Source organism: Empidonax traillii, unplaced genomic scaffold, assembly GCF_003031625.1.
Source record: "Empidonax traillii isolate 1590-97213 ecotype Southwest subspecies unplaced genomic scaffold, ASM303162v1 scaffold118:size1038473, whole genome shotgun sequence".
Lineage (NCBI taxonomy): Eukaryota > Metazoa > Chordata > Aves > Passeriformes > Tyrannidae > Empidonax > Empidonax traillii.
In genome coordinates this window covers 429,525-444,619 of record NW_020955311.1, presented here as the reverse complement: position 1 = coordinate 444,619, position 15,095 = coordinate 429,525, and the positions used below count along the sequence as shown (strand labels likewise).

At 41.6% G+C, this 15,095-nt stretch overlaps 1 protein-coding gene across 7 annotated transcripts in view; it reads left to right on the top strand.

The window, feature by feature from the left end:
• The window catches only part of PATJ (PATJ, crumbs cell polarity complex component), a 145,460-nt gene that overhangs the window by 108,458 nt on the left and 21,907 nt on the right, over positions 1-15,095 (top strand). For all 7 annotated transcript variants that reach the window (XM_027883092.1, XM_027883096.1, XM_027883091.1 and 4 more), the window contains exons 32-34: positions 787-858; positions 1,148-1,265; positions 1,845-1,978. In XM_027883092.1, the coding sequence (XP_027738893.1) occupies positions 787-858; positions 1,148-1,265; positions 1,845-1,978 (324 nt within the window). The remainder of the gene's footprint in view (positions 1-786; positions 859-1,147; positions 1,266-1,844; positions 1,979-15,095) is intronic.

Sequence of the window (15,095 nt, the reverse complement as noted above, 5' to 3'; positions counted from 1 at the left end):
TGCAAGGATTCAAAAAGAAATTAGGCTACAAGTGGAGCCTGTGATTGAAGTACCATTGTTGGAGATCTTACAGAGGCCCAAGGATGCATTTTAAGCAGTTATTTTATCTAAGAGTGCCAAAAAGGGAGAGGGAGGAGGAGAGAGCAGATGACTTTGAGCCCTGTTCTGTTGTAGGCACTGAGGAAAATTGCTGTCCTGGTCATTCCAAAGGACATTCCTTCTTCTATAGAGCTTCATGTTGCTCTGGAGCAATACAGAGCACATGTGATAATCTTCTCCCTGAAAGTCCCTCCCTTACATTGTATGGCTTCAAAGCTGTGGGATGTGTTTTTAATAATTCCTGACATTCCCTGTGTTCACAGTAGATTTTCCTCTTCTCATTTTGGATTTCAGCTTTGTTTGGTGCTACAAATGGACTTATACAAAGAAATTCTAGAATCTTAGAACCCAACCCAAATTCTAGGTTTGCCATGGGCAGGGACACCTTCCACTATCCCAGGTTGTTCCAAACCCTGTCCAACCTGGTCTTGGACACTTCCAGGGATGGGGCAGCCACAGCTTCTCTGGGCAACCTGTGCCAGGGCCTTACCACCCTTACAGGGAGGAATTCCTTCCCAGTATCCCCTCTAACCCTGCCCTCTGGCAGTGGGAAGCCATTCCCCTTTGTCCTGTCCCTCCAAAATATCACTGTGTTACCCAGAATCATCATTTTGAGTTTTGGAGGATATTTTATTTAAGCTAAAGAGACATTTTCAGTGCACCTAACTTTCTTTTTTTCTTTTTTAGGATGTGAAACATAAAGCTGAGAAACATGTGGTGGCAGATCAGCAGGAAACAGAGGAGCAGCTCCCAGAAAATGTACGTGTGTTTAGGAAACTAACTCTGGGAGGGTTCTGAGGGCTTCATCTAGTTGAAGAGTGAGGGATTTATGAGGGAAAGGGGTTAACTGGGGAGACATTAAAAATATTTTATTGGTGGAAATTTGATAAATTACTGCTTCTTCTAAGTATGTGGAAATTGCTTATTTTCCTTCTATGAATTTTGAGGATCTAGTAAGGTATGATAATGAACAGCTAATGATAATATCCACAGAATGTGCTATTCTGTGACTGATAACTGATCTCTCTTGCTTCTGCTTTGCTTTTAGGACCTCAATGAGATCAAACAATCCAAATCTTCAACAAAAGTGCCAGTCAGCTTACAGGAGATACCCCTGGAGCCAGCACCTACTTACCTTTCTCCAGACGCAGAAGTCACCAGCCGTAATATGAACCAGTTCTTTTTTTTCACAATATAGTGTATTTTTAATACCCTAACCCAGGATGGGTGTTTCCATTTTGCTTTCCAGATAACTTTTACTGAGATTTCTTTTAATTTGAACTTATTTTTTTTATAGTGTTTGAATTTTTCTTTCATTTTACAATTTTTGAGAGCTTGAGGGTGTCTTTGCTTGTTTTTCTTGACTTCTGTGTACAAAGGTCTTGTTCCTGTTTTTGAGCAAGATACAAGTCAAGATAGTTTGGGAAATTTGTCCATTCCATGCTGCTGGAATATGTACTTGTCTGTCCTGAATTGGTCTGGACCCCTTGCCATCATGGTCTGAATTGTCTAGGTTTTAACTGAATTAGATGTGCTCCCAGACATTGACTCTGAGCATTTACTTCCAGAACTCAAGTTATTCTGATTTAAAGACTTCAGAAGTGACTCAGAGTAGTCCTCTAGTTCAGTTGTTTAAGATGAAGAGCAAAATACGAGCTTATTAGTTGTTGTTGTACAATTCCTTTGGTGTTTTAATTTTCTTATTGTATAGTATGACTTATTTCTTTACTTTTTTATGTTCTTAGGTGTCTTTCCACCTCCACTGCCTGTGGATCCAGCAACATGTCCCATAGTTCCAGGGCAGGAGATGACTATAGAGATATCTAAGGGTCGGTCAGGCCTGGGACTCAGCATCGTTGGGGGAAAAGACACTCCACTGGTGAGTTTCTATTTATCTGATATTTGCTGTCTTTTTTAAAGAATAGCGGACAAAGACAAAGAAAACATGGAAAATAATAATGCCCTTAATGTCTAATTGTTGTAATGAATTGTTCAGGACAGGGAGGACAAACCAACAACTCCAGTCTCCCATAATAAATTGATAATTTTGCCTTGTATCAGATGAGTTGCTGTTCCTGTTTAAATTGAAAGGTTTATGTTTCAGTAATGCTTTCTGCTATGGTCAGACGTTACAAGTGTGTATTCTTTTATTTAACCATTGTGAATTAAGAGTTGCAAGCAGGTAAGTTACCAGAATGGCTGGGCTAGAAATTAATGTTGCAGAGGCAGAGCTGCTTCAGCAAGGTTAACACCTCTGTCTGGAGAGCAGAAATGCTTAGTAGCTGTTTAAATAAACTATGATTTATCTGCTTGACAGCAAAAGCCCTTGCTGAACAGAGGTAAACCAAAGGTAATCTTTTATTGTTTTCTGTGTCTTTTGGCTTAATCTGCCTCTTGGATATTCTGTTTATTAAAAAAATATCTTCAGATGAATTAAAACATCAATTCAAGCGTAAACTCAGCAGGTTGGTTGCTAAACCCTTCTCTGCCTCTGCTCTTCTGTTTCCTCTCCCTTTTCCATTTAAGCATGTTATGCTACAGTGTAAGAGAATGCCAGATTGGGTTTTTTGAATGTCAGATTCAGTTCTTTCAGTAAATAATTCTGCTGCAGAGGTGTCTTTACTGGTTTCTCTTGAATCCCCTGCCACAGAGACACTTCAGGCATTGGAGCTTCTCTGGGTACATGCAGTTGGTCCCCAAAATGTCATAGTGGGGCATCATTAAGCCATGAAGTGCAGTGAGTGTCAGCAGATACAGATAATTTCAATATACCAGTCCTCTTCCAGACCAAGAAAAAAAGAAGGAAAACAATTCAAAGGAAAGCAGAAAGGAAGTTGAAAGGAAAAAGATAGTTTTGTTTTGCGAAGAATGGGCTGTATCTTTTACAGCGTTAAAACTGAAATTGGAAAACGTTCAGCTTTTGGTCCCGTTTATCCCAGTCTCCAATTATGCAGAGTTAGGTTGAATTGCTCTGTTTCACATGAAGATGGAAATGAGTTATGTTGAAGGCTTAAATCAGCCTGTATGGGTTTCTCTCTCTCCAGCCATGCACAGTTTTGTCCCAGTCCCTTTTTTGTCATGCTTCTTAGTGTTGAGTAAATTCAAATAAGTTGCTCAGTGTTAGTCATCTCCCTGATTTTTCATTTAACTGGAATTTGGAAATAATACATGGCAGTCTGTCAGACACAATGTGGTGCTTGTCTTTCATGAGATTTCAATATAAATAAATGAAAATTGTAAATAACTGCTTTACAGAGCAGATGAGAAAAATGCAAAGGATTTTGTTCTTTAAATTGAGTAAATGGTTTTGGTTAAGTGTTATACTTTCATTAGTTCATTCATTAAAGTGTCCTCCTAGGAATTGCTTTTAAAATTCTATGCACTTGAGTGTTGTAACTAAAACTATGAAGAGAGGGAGATCCAACTTCCCACTTTTCTGATCCTCGACTTACAGGACTTACCAAAATGAGTCCCTGTTTCTTTTCATATTTCTGAATCTGCTCATTCAAAGGCAAGAAATGGTGTTTCATAAGGAACAATCTGCTTTTGGGAAACCACATTCTAATTCTGTCCATTTGCCATCTGCAAAGACCCTCTCTGGGATTCTCCATAACTTGCTTATGCAAAACAGTCCATGCAAACCTTTCTCCTCAGGGCAGGCACTCAGGGTTGTGTCCTTAATGAGATCCCAGAATCCTCAAATAGTTTGGGTTGGAAGGGACTTCAAGATCATGCAGTTCCAAACCCCTGCCATGGGCAGGGAATCTCCCATTGCACTGCTTTGTGCTTCTGATCTCCCCCAAATTACTTTACTGCCTTTCCTTTTCTGCCATGAAGTCAGAAAACCTTTTGTAAAGAGTTGAAGTGAAGTTCACATGATATAACAAAGGAGTAAAAGCAAATACTCCTCAGGGCTGTAGGGAAGTTTCTGTCTTGTCGAGTTTCATGGTTTAGAGAGGAAATGTAACAAAATAGGTACATGGAGTTGAGTGATGTGTTTGTCTTCTCTCTGCCATTTACTTTGAACTCAGTTATATAGCTGGACATCTTCTGTATTTTAAAAAAGGCAAAATAAAAGAAGTTCATCAATTCTGAAGGTCTTGTTGTGTGGCAAAAAATCGTGTGTCCAAGACCAACTGTTTGCTGCAGTGCAGAGAAATTAGAATGAAGCTATAATTGGCTTCAGCAGTTTGGAGTTTGGTTTTTTAGCTATTTTTGAATTGTCAGATCAAAGTTAGCAGGGTTGGGAACGGCACCATTTATAGTCCATCTCTGCAGGCATGAAGCAGGAATGTCTTTGGTGCTCTTGTAGTTCTAGTAGATGGCACATACAGAGATGAGGTGCTCTGATGGGTCTGTGGAAAAATGCTCCATCCAGGAAGGGAATAGTCTTGGCAGAATAGGGAGCGGGAGCAGTGTCTGTGCTGCATAGCTGAAGGAGTTTTCTCTTTTACCTTTTTTTCCTCTGAGAAAACAAGACATGAACACCTACTTCTTCCTCCTTTTTCTACTGAGTTCTCTTTATTTTGTACCTGCACAGGTGTGTAAGTGCCTACAAAACCACGAAGGATACAAACCCCTATTCCTTGGATCTCAGAAGTAATTTATCAATATGGGGGAAACCAGGAACGCTGCTTCTCAGAATTTGTCAAATCTAAGGTGGACATGCCAAGAGTATAAGTGTATTAAAATGCACTTGATCTAAAAAGACTGAGTGCTAGTACTCAACAGCAGCTCAAATGGGATGGGAAAGCTCTCTCAGAATATTTTATATCTTTCTTTAGCACAAGATGTACATGCCTAGCTTTTGGAATAATAAATCTGGCAGCTGGGGACAGACTGCTTCAAAATGAAATATAGAGTGCAACTTTTAAGGCATAACCTCAGGAATCTCATCAGGAATCACCAAGAAGAGGCTTGAAAAATGCAGCCTGTGAGCAGGGAGGTGAGCAGGGAGGTTAGCAGGGAGGTTAATTTGTTCAGGAGGTTGGAAACTAATGTCTTAACCCCTGTGAAATGGTTTTTGGTGAGTTGTCCATCCTATTAAGCTCAAAACCCTTTCCAGTTGCAGGTATTCTAGGCAAGATCTGGGGTTGTGTGCTTGGGGAGCAGGAGAGCATCAGCTGGAAGGATATGTGTTTAGAAAAGACATGGGGAAGGGAGAATTGTCCTTGAGAGTTGTCTCCATGTTGCTGATCTTCAAACTGCTATAGCCCTTAAGCAGTTCTATTTCATTTTACTCTAAGCGTTGATATTTTTTAATGTTTTTTTTCTTCACTCTCTTTCATTTCACCTTCCCACGTACCCCTGAGAGAACACAACACATGGCCTCTGCTTTAAAGCAACTGAAGTGCAGAGTGGAGCTGGCTGAGGCACACGGGCTTTCAGTTTGTGAGAAGGTTTTTTTCTTGGTTGTAGTCCAATCAAACCTGTAAAACTAACCTCAGAGTGGGAATTTAATATAGAAAAAAAAAAAGTGTTTTCGGAAACATCCCAAAATGAGGTTTGAGGCTCTAATGCTGCTCCCCAGGATACCTCCTGCCCTCTTGTCCCCTCTGAATTGTGTATAAATGCTTCTCAGCCCCACCACTGCTAAGAGCAGCCATAAACCTGACAGGGGTGTCATTGTCACCTGGCAGCTGCTGGTGCTCCTGGGGCGCCTGAGCTGCTCCAGCTGTGGGATGCCCAGGATTCATGGCAGCTGCAGACCCCTGAGCTGGGCAGGACCCTTGTGGCTGGGCCTGGACAAGCTGGGACTCTTATGTGTGGGATTCAGCTTCAGATTTGCATTCGTGGCAGCAAGCCAGTGTTGGCATGGCCAGCTATCCCAGGGCTGCAGAGCCCGGGACCCTGCGAATCCAGGACAAATAACCAGCCCTGTGGGATACAGGATCCGGGCTGGCAGCATCAAATAGTCCCATTATTCATCGTAGATTTAGGAAATGTTCCTTAGTTATTCTGCTTTTGATTTGTTACATTCTGTATAAGGCAGTTTCACGGCAAATAATTTAGTTTCACGTAACAGGCTTTTTGCTCTGAAACTGTTTTGCCAAGAAGTTTCTATGAGATTTTCATCTTCAATCCTCAGAGAACAGGATGTAGAAGGAATTGTTTTAAAAAGGAGTCCTGGTACTCCTCCAAAATGGCGTGTGGGTTTTACCCAGAGAAGTTGTGGCTGCCCCATCCCTGTAAGTGTTCAAGACCAGGTTGGACAGGGCTTGGAGGAGCCTGGTCTAGTGGAAGGTATCCCTACCCATGGAGGGGGTAGAACAGGGTGGGCTTTAAGGTCTCTTCCAACACAAACTATTCCATGATTCCATGAAATCCAGACCCCATTATCACCCCAGAGTGGGTGAATGCTGCCATATCTTGTCCAGTTAACAACTTGCAATGAGCCATTTTCTGTAAACCAGGATTGTTAATTTACAGGGATTTGATTCTTGGCAGTAAATGGACAAAGTATCTCTCTAAGATGCAAACATTTTCTTAGCAGGGTGGGAGCACTATTTTGCTTCCAGCTGAATAATTTAGTAATGGTCAAGTTGATTACTGGTAATTATTGACTCTGTCTTTGCTGCCTGGGTGATTAAGATGCTCAGGCGAGCCGGAGGGAATTCAGACATTTCGAGGCTGGTAGAGGGATGTTCCCTCCAGGCAGGGTTAGAGAACCCTGGGAGAGAGAAATGCTCAGAGGCTTATCTGGGGTTTGAAATTGCAGCTAAGTGCTGGAGAGGCACCTATGATATAAAAGATTGCAGGGACTGTAACCTGGGAGCTCCCTGGAGGTGAAGTGGGTAAGAAGTGGTCATTGCCTGAACCTTACACAGGAAAACATACTTTATCCTGTGTCTTTTTGTTGAAAACAACAACAAACCTCTTATGCTGGATTTTTTATACTGGCTTGTCCACTTTGAATTTGGTACATTTTCTTTGCTTTCAGCTGACTTTAGTAGAAAGCATTTTTAAGGCAGTTAACAAACTTGAAGGTACTCCATCAGTAAAATAAAGTGATCCACAAAGCCAGGGAACTGGAACACTTGAGCAGTACTCCAGAAAGTAACAGAATATGCTTGTGCTCAGCTAACATGAGTTGGTGTGAGAGCTGGTAACTCTGGGGCTGGGGAGGGAAAAGCTGTTCTAATCATGGGGGTTAGCCCAGAAGGTTTTCTGGCTTGCAGTGGAGCTGTGTGATGGTGGGGATGCAGTTTGACAGAAGAATGTTTAGATTCATTCTGTCAGTCCAGGTGAGTCATACCTTGAATAAACCCCATCTGTTAAGGAAGGGCAAGGGAATAATCAAGAAAACTGTGACTTGAAATTGCAGCTGTTCAAGACACGATGTTTGCCCCCGGAGCTGTGAGGGCTAATTACCTTGTGAGGGCTCCACGCTGCCAAGATCAGGTTGTTCCTATACCAAAGCCAAGCCTAAGAGCTCTGTTTTGTGCTGTACTGCAGTCAGTCAGCAGTGGGGACCTACCTAAATGTGAGTTCTGTGTTACTAAATCAGATTCTCCCTTGGTTAAGCTTTTATCCCTCCCTGCCTCCCATCTCGGTTTTATTTAGATTCAGGCAAAAATATCTTCATCAGGTACAGACAGCTGATGTCTGAGCGATTCTGTAGACAGTCATCAAATGCAGCTGAGACTGAAACTGTTTGAGTGAAATATGCTTACCTTGTAACTCCAAATGAAAAGGAAGATATTGGCCTCAGGAGGGTTTCAGCAATATATTGGCTATAGATACTGTTGCTGTTAAATCTACCACACAGTGAATGGAACAATAGAATGAAAAATGGGAATGGAAGTCTTGAGTTTTTAATTGTGGCTTGGGTATTGTAGAGGAAAAGTTTGCGGTTGGGAGAGGAAAAAAAATGCAATCTCTTCTAAACCAACATTTATAAAGCAGAAGGCAATTTACTGACAGAGTGGTAAATGCAGTTAGCTCGAAATTGTGAGGAATTGCTTTGACTCCTGCTTGGATAATGTTAAAATGAAGTTGGTGGATTCATCATCATTCCAGAAGGACGTTAGCTTACAAGAGCATGAAAAACCCAGACTGCTTTGTACATGAGTTATCACAAAAGGGAATTAGGGCAGTAAGTTTTGCAAATCATGTCTTTGATGGGTCTTTGGCAAGGGTTTAGCTGATGAGATGGCTTGCTTGTGTAGCATTGCCTTGCTTGAAGAAGCTGGTGTCTTCCAGGAATGTAAATCAATCCTAAAATTTAAGCTGACAATATACAAAAGCAGTAGGACCTGTCAGAATGGACTTCAGGAGGATCCTGGCTGCTGCTGGTTGAAACCACTGGTTTTTGGCTTCCTGTATCATACACAGTCAGGACCTCATGCATTCTTTATAACCTGTGCTATGCACTGTACACTACAAACTTTCCCTTTTTTTAAAATTTAATAAAATAATGAGAGTGAGAGAGCTAAGGTTTTAATATGTCGTTCTGTGTTTTATTATTCCCTCTAAAATGAGCATGTATACTTTTTGAAAAACTTTGGTTTGCTTTGGCATGTGATTCACAGGAACATAGCTCTTTCTATCATTCTGACTTAAGTCATATATTTTTACACTAAACATCTTATTACCTTAGTTTTATTATTTCAGAATCAAAGGAGAGCTTGCAAATGTCTATGACTGCAGAGTGAAGGAATGTTAATGAATAGTGCCATTGAATTTTCAGGTTTTAGCTTTTCTGATCTTAGAGAATATAACTGTAAGCAAAAATATTATGCAAGCTGAATAAAATTTAAATAAATAGGGACCAGATGTAACTATAGGGGCCTATAAAATGTAATACAAATACTATCCACTTCCTTAAAATAAATCTGTATTTTAGTATGAAAAATTATATTCATATTGATATTGTGGATTAATCTTTTTTATGAAAGTTGGCAAGTGAACACCATCTCTGTAAGGGCTTGTTCTTAAATGGGAAACAGACCTTTTGTTTTGACCTTGAGTGGAGCAGTTTCTGGGTCTCGTGCAGTGTAAAGCATTTTTACATTAACATGGAAATACATTTTTACATTCTACAGCCTGTTTTACTACAGTAGTGTTTGGCTTAGGATTTTGGGTGCCTGTTAATGGTTTGTGAACACTGGGAATGGCAAAATACTGGAGTGCTAGAAGGAGGGATTATGCAGCACGATGCATTAGATAAACCCCTTTAAGAAGTCAAGTGATTTGCTTGGGCTTGACCTTCAGCTTTCGTTGCTGAACCATTATCTTTTAGATTCCATTTAGGTCTGCAAATGGAAGATCATAGATCATAACATAACTGTTGTCATTTCCTCTGCCTACAAGTAACCAGCAGCTGGATTTGTTTTAATTACTGAGAGATTCTTGCATGGGGCTGATTCTCCAGCAAAACTCACTGTGCAACCAGTTGATTTTTACTTTATCTGTGAACCAGCCTGTAAAAATGAAATGGCAATTTTACTACTCCGGACAAAGTATTACAGAAGTTGAAAAGGAAATAACTGATGTTATTGTACTTGCCCTGGGAAAGAGGTAAATCTGTAATCCTGCAGTCAGCAAAACCCCTTGCAGTGTTATTATCTTTAATACTGATAATTTAGTGTAACATTTGTAGCTATGTAGGAAATCAATTGGAAATGTGTAATGTTAGCTTAGGAAAACACAGCTTATCAACTAAATCAGAAAACATCTTTTCCTCAGTGTTGTTTTATATGCAGTTTACTTTTTGCCCTTCTCAGGAAAGTCCTCTGATTCATGCAAAAAGCTTCGTTCCTTATACCAAATACGTAATTATGGTCAGTGGTAAGATTCATTCTCCTAAAGACAGACCAAACTGAGATATAGGCACATAAAATTAATGTCATTTCAACAGTTTGCCCCACCTGCTTTGTAGCACTGCCCAACCATGAGGGTTCTGAAAAATGGTCTTAAGATGAAGGAGGGTAAGTTTACAATAGAGAAAGAAATTTTTCCCTGTGAGGGTGGTGAGGCCCTGGCACAGGTTGCCCAGAGAAGCTGTGGCTGCCCCATCTCTGGATGTGTCCAAGGCCAGGTTAGACAGAGCTTGGAGCAACCTGGTCTAGTGGATGACGTCCCTGCTCAGGGCAGGGGGTGGAACTGAATGAGCTTTAAGGTCCCTATATATGTCCAGCTATATAACTGAGTCCAGGACAATGCTCCAGTGGTTGAGGTGGCTTTGTAACCAGAGAGCAGAGCTGTGGATCTGATTTCTACTCTCTGAACTATTTTGTGGATATTTTTTGTCTAATGATTGCCACCTTAAAATGGACATCCTGTAAAACATGCTCTGGGATTTTCAAACAACTCATTTCTTACTGAATACCTTACCCAGAGTCATTCTGTACTGATTATTGCAGTTCTTATTGTTTAATGGTTCACCTTCCTTCTGTGAAATGCCTTTGATCCTGTCGAAATAATGGCTGGATTGTGGACTGAAACAGCACAACAAAGATAAACTCAAAGCAAAGTTGAGCTCAGTTAAAGCAATAGCTTGTTGTGAATGAGCTTCAGTAGTGCAGGGCTGTTCAGTTCTGTGCAAGAAGCCTCTCTGCCAAAATCTGGACCTTTTTTCCTTGTCAAATCTAGCCAACACTGGATAAGTGGGGATTTCTCTGCTCCAATTCTTTTGAAATCACCCCTCTTACATACTGGTCCACCTTTATTACATAATAGACTTTCATCTGTCATCTAGACTTGGTACTTAAAGTTTGGGCTTCCTTCATGTCTTGTGTCCATTTACTCTCTCACCCTCTATTCCCAGCATTCCCAGTAACAGCCTGGGGGCTGGTTTTAGTGGCTTTTCAGTTGAAAGCTGCTGCTTGTCCTGCTGAAGAACAGCTGCACAGGAGAAAAGCAACACTAGAGAGACTGGTTCAGAAGTTATAAACTTGCAGAAAACGTATGAGCAATCCAAGCCAAAAGCCAGCCCGCTTGTGAGACTTTCTCACCATGGTTTATGCTCCTTCAGGCTTTTAAGGATCACTCAGTCAGTGATTTTCCTCAATAGGATGCTGACTTTACCACCTTCCTCCCAGAGGCTCAGTCAGGGCAGTGCTATGTGGACTCTGCTGTACCAGTTCTTGACATTTGAGATACAAAGATTAAGCTGTCGATCTTACTGAATTTAATTCTCAGTGTTAGCATGTCTTTTTGTGCTCTTTGCTGATGGGTGAGTGTGATATTCTTCCCCTGACAGGTCTCTGAAGTCAGTATAAATCAAGCAGAAAAAATATCCACAGCTTGGGGGAGGAGTTGAGATCTGATTCCCCAGGAGTTCAGGGCTCTTCCCCTCCCTGCATCAAAGGCAATGCAGTGTAGATCATGCTGTGCACACTGTACAAGCTGTGGATGGATTCCCAGACTGGGTGATAATTTTTTTAAGGTTGTCTTGCCCTCACTGCTCCATAGTTAGTCACTCTGCACCAACTTTGTTCTTCAAGGTGTCAGCCAGGAGGCTCCATGAACCCTCCTGCTTCTCTGCCTTTGTTTCCACGGCAAAACCTTATTTTCTCAGCGCCATCACTGCTGGTCCTTCCCTTTGCTCAGCTGTGCAGTCACAGTGGTATTCTGTTGGTGAGGGGTGTAGTTGTCCCACAGCTCAAATCTGAGCCCTAAAAAATACTCTCTAATACACTGTGTGGCAGGTTTGGTAGGCATTTCTCCTTCCTAACAGATTTGGTGAGCACTGTATCCAAACCAGTCATGTTTTTGCCATGTTTGGAAACTGTTCTGGCTTGCAGGTATTTTTTTTTCAGCCATACAGTGCCGTATCAGTGCATTCACCTTTTATTTCCTTGGACTGCAGGCCTTTCAGTATAAACATTTTTCAGCCCAGGATGGCAACCTCAGCAGTAGCAGACAAATTTCCTTCAACTCTGTCTTTTCATGGTTGGACAGTCTCAGTTTACACCTGTGAGTGTGGATTTTGTTTAGCATAAAGAAAAGCTGTTTACATGGCCTGGCTCATGTTCCCCATCCTTCCATCCCATGCAAGAACTGCTCAGCTCTGCATTAATTCCCCATTTGTATAATGGTCCCAGACTGTTCTTAGTCAAAATATACAAAGATTAAAGCTCCAGTTTGTTGAATGGATTTGTAAACTTTATGAACTATGTGCTTTCAGCAGCTGGATATCTCTTTTTAAACAACTGTGTTCTTGATACAAGAGGGTTTTTATTTCCCCCTTCTGCACGAACACTTTTCATGACTCTGCCAAGCCATAATCTATATGAAACTGGTGGTGAAAGGAGATGGGGAGGGATAGAAGTGAAAATCTGTCCAGAGCCACTATGAATTCACAATCTCTAGCTGAACATTGACACCACTTTCTCTTCTTCTCTCTGGATTGATTGATTTTGAACTATTTAGGCCTTGACTTCTAGAGATATCAAGCACTCACTGAATTTAAAGCAAGTGAGCAGGAGCTGCAGATGTCCAGGATCCAAAACCTATCCTTTAAATAAATGTTTTGTATTGTTTTAGTCATGATAGATCCTATTTTTTTTTTGTCAGGCACTGAAAGGGGTGTTACAGCTTCAATCCATGCCTGAAAATAGAGTCATTACCAATTAGGGCTTGGTTAGATGGCCGGAGTATGACATTGCATCTCATTACTGCAGAAACTTCCTTAAAATATTGATGTGATTAAAAGTGTTCAATAACATCAGTAGTTTGGTTTTAGTGATTTGTCATGGATGATCAAAACTGACAGTGTCTTATACAGATCCCACTACATCCAGTGGAAAAAAAATTACTTCTGTGTTAAATGCAATTTGAGCTGATCCCAGAGGTATCAGAGGAAAGAGGTCTGTTTGCCATAGTTTATCAACTAAGGAAAAGTAAGACTGATGTTTATGCTTATGGACTATTTAAATATCTTTACAGGGCATCATGGATACGTTGCTTTGCTCTGTTTTTAATCGATTCGATAAGCCTTGTTCAACTACACTACTAAACCTGCTTAAGAAAAACAGTGTTTTGGCAGGTCAGCAAGATGTTTCCTTCTCCTGGGTAGGCACAGACAGAACAGGAATGTACCTTTTCATGCCATATGTATTTTTAGTTCTAGGTCTGGCTTCTAACACATGCAGGAACTGCAGGGTGACACTGAATTGTTGCCTTTTCAAATAGATGATGCAGATTATTCAAACTGATAACATTTGGTGGTTCTTGAATCTGAGCCTTCGGTATGTGCAGTTTTACATTTAATAATGCAGTGCTGGGAAAAGGTGGTAACTCCAGGTTGTTGACCAGTTTTAAAGAGACCACAGATGGAAAACAAACCTAAAGAAATGTGATTGAAATCTCCTTGCTCAGAGATTAGGAAATACGAGATTAAATACAGTCTGAAAGTGTTTAATTTGATCGTCTTGTGTACATGCCCAGTCTGCTGTTACATGGTCATATTGCCAATTTTCTGATGAATCTTATGGTTACCCATTGCTCTGGTGTGTCCCATTTGAATGATGCTGCCTTAACAAGCTGGTCAATATTTTGTGTTACATCACTGGCCACTTCCAAATGTCTCTGTAGAAACATAGAATGGTTTGGGCTGGAAAGGACCTTAAAACTCATCTTGTTCCAACCCCCTGCCATGGGCAGGGACAGCTTCCAGTAGACCAAGTTGTTCCCTCCAACCTGGCCTTGGACACTTCCAGAGATGGGGCAGCCACTGCTTTTCTGGGCAACCTGTGCCAGGGCCTCACCACCCTCACAAGTAAGAATTTGTTCACAATATTTAATCTAAGTCTGTCCAGTGGGAAGCCATTTCCACTTGTCCTATCACTTCATGTCCTGATCCACAGTCCTTCTCCAGCTCTCTTGGAGCCCCTTTAAGCACTGGAAAGGACTCTCAGGTCTCCCTGGACCCTTCTCTTCTGCAGGCTGAACATCCCCACCTCTCCCAGCCTGTCTCCGGAGCAGAGGGGCTCCAACCCTCAGAGCATCTCCATGGTCTCCTCTGGACTCACTCCAGCAGCTCCACGTCCTTCTGCTGTTGTTATCCAGAGAGCTCCACAGGTGTGATCTCACCTGAGTGGGGCAGAGGGGCAGAACCCCCCCCCCTCCCCTGCTGCCCATGCTGTGGGATCAGCCCAGGGCACTGGGGGGCTCTGGATGCCAGTGCACAGGAATGGGGCATGTTGAGTGTCTCATCCACCAACACTCCACATCCTTCTCCTCAGGGCTGCTCTCAATTGTCATGCCTTGATAAACTGTTTCAAAAACTAAAAGTTAAATGTGCAGTGGAAGTTCTAAACCACAGACTCAGCTTTTCCTCAAAGTTACCCGTGATCAGCCTTAGGTGAAAAAATATACATCACTGTCACCTCCTGGCTTTCACCCAGGCAAAAGTCTCTTGTGTTGGCTTGGAGTTACACCATCATTTTTAAAACAAAGGTAACCCTCAAAAAAACCCGAAAACAACCCACAAACCAACCAAACAAAAACTCACAACAACCCAAACCCCACAACTGAGAAGATCTAAGACACGTAGTAGAGCATTTCGGCAGCACTGCTGAGAGATGGATATGCGCTTGTCGCACCGCTCCATTAGTATTTGTTACTTCAGTTATTGCAAGAAAACCCTACAGTTGCCAGCAGCGTGTGTGTGTATATATATACACCCTTTTTTTAAAATCAAACCACTGTTCTGATTTTTCTTAATTACGTTGGTACACAGCTCATGGTATTCTGCCTTCATTTATGTAGATTGAAATCTCTATTCCCCCATCTGGGAGGCTTGTATCAGCTGTAATCCATTTGTGATTACAGTCCTCCAGGCTTTTTTCAGGGGCTGGTGTACGTGAATAAAAGCGGGAACCTGTGACAGTGGTGCTGTGCTCCAGCAGCAGCAGCAGAGTCTGCATCATTAAAGAAGGTGTAGTGGGAATGAAAGGGAATCATGCTCTCAATATTGTCTTGATCTGAGCATTAGCTGAAGGGCATTTGAGTTTTCTTTCTGTTCAATGTGCACCATGTGTGCTGGGAAA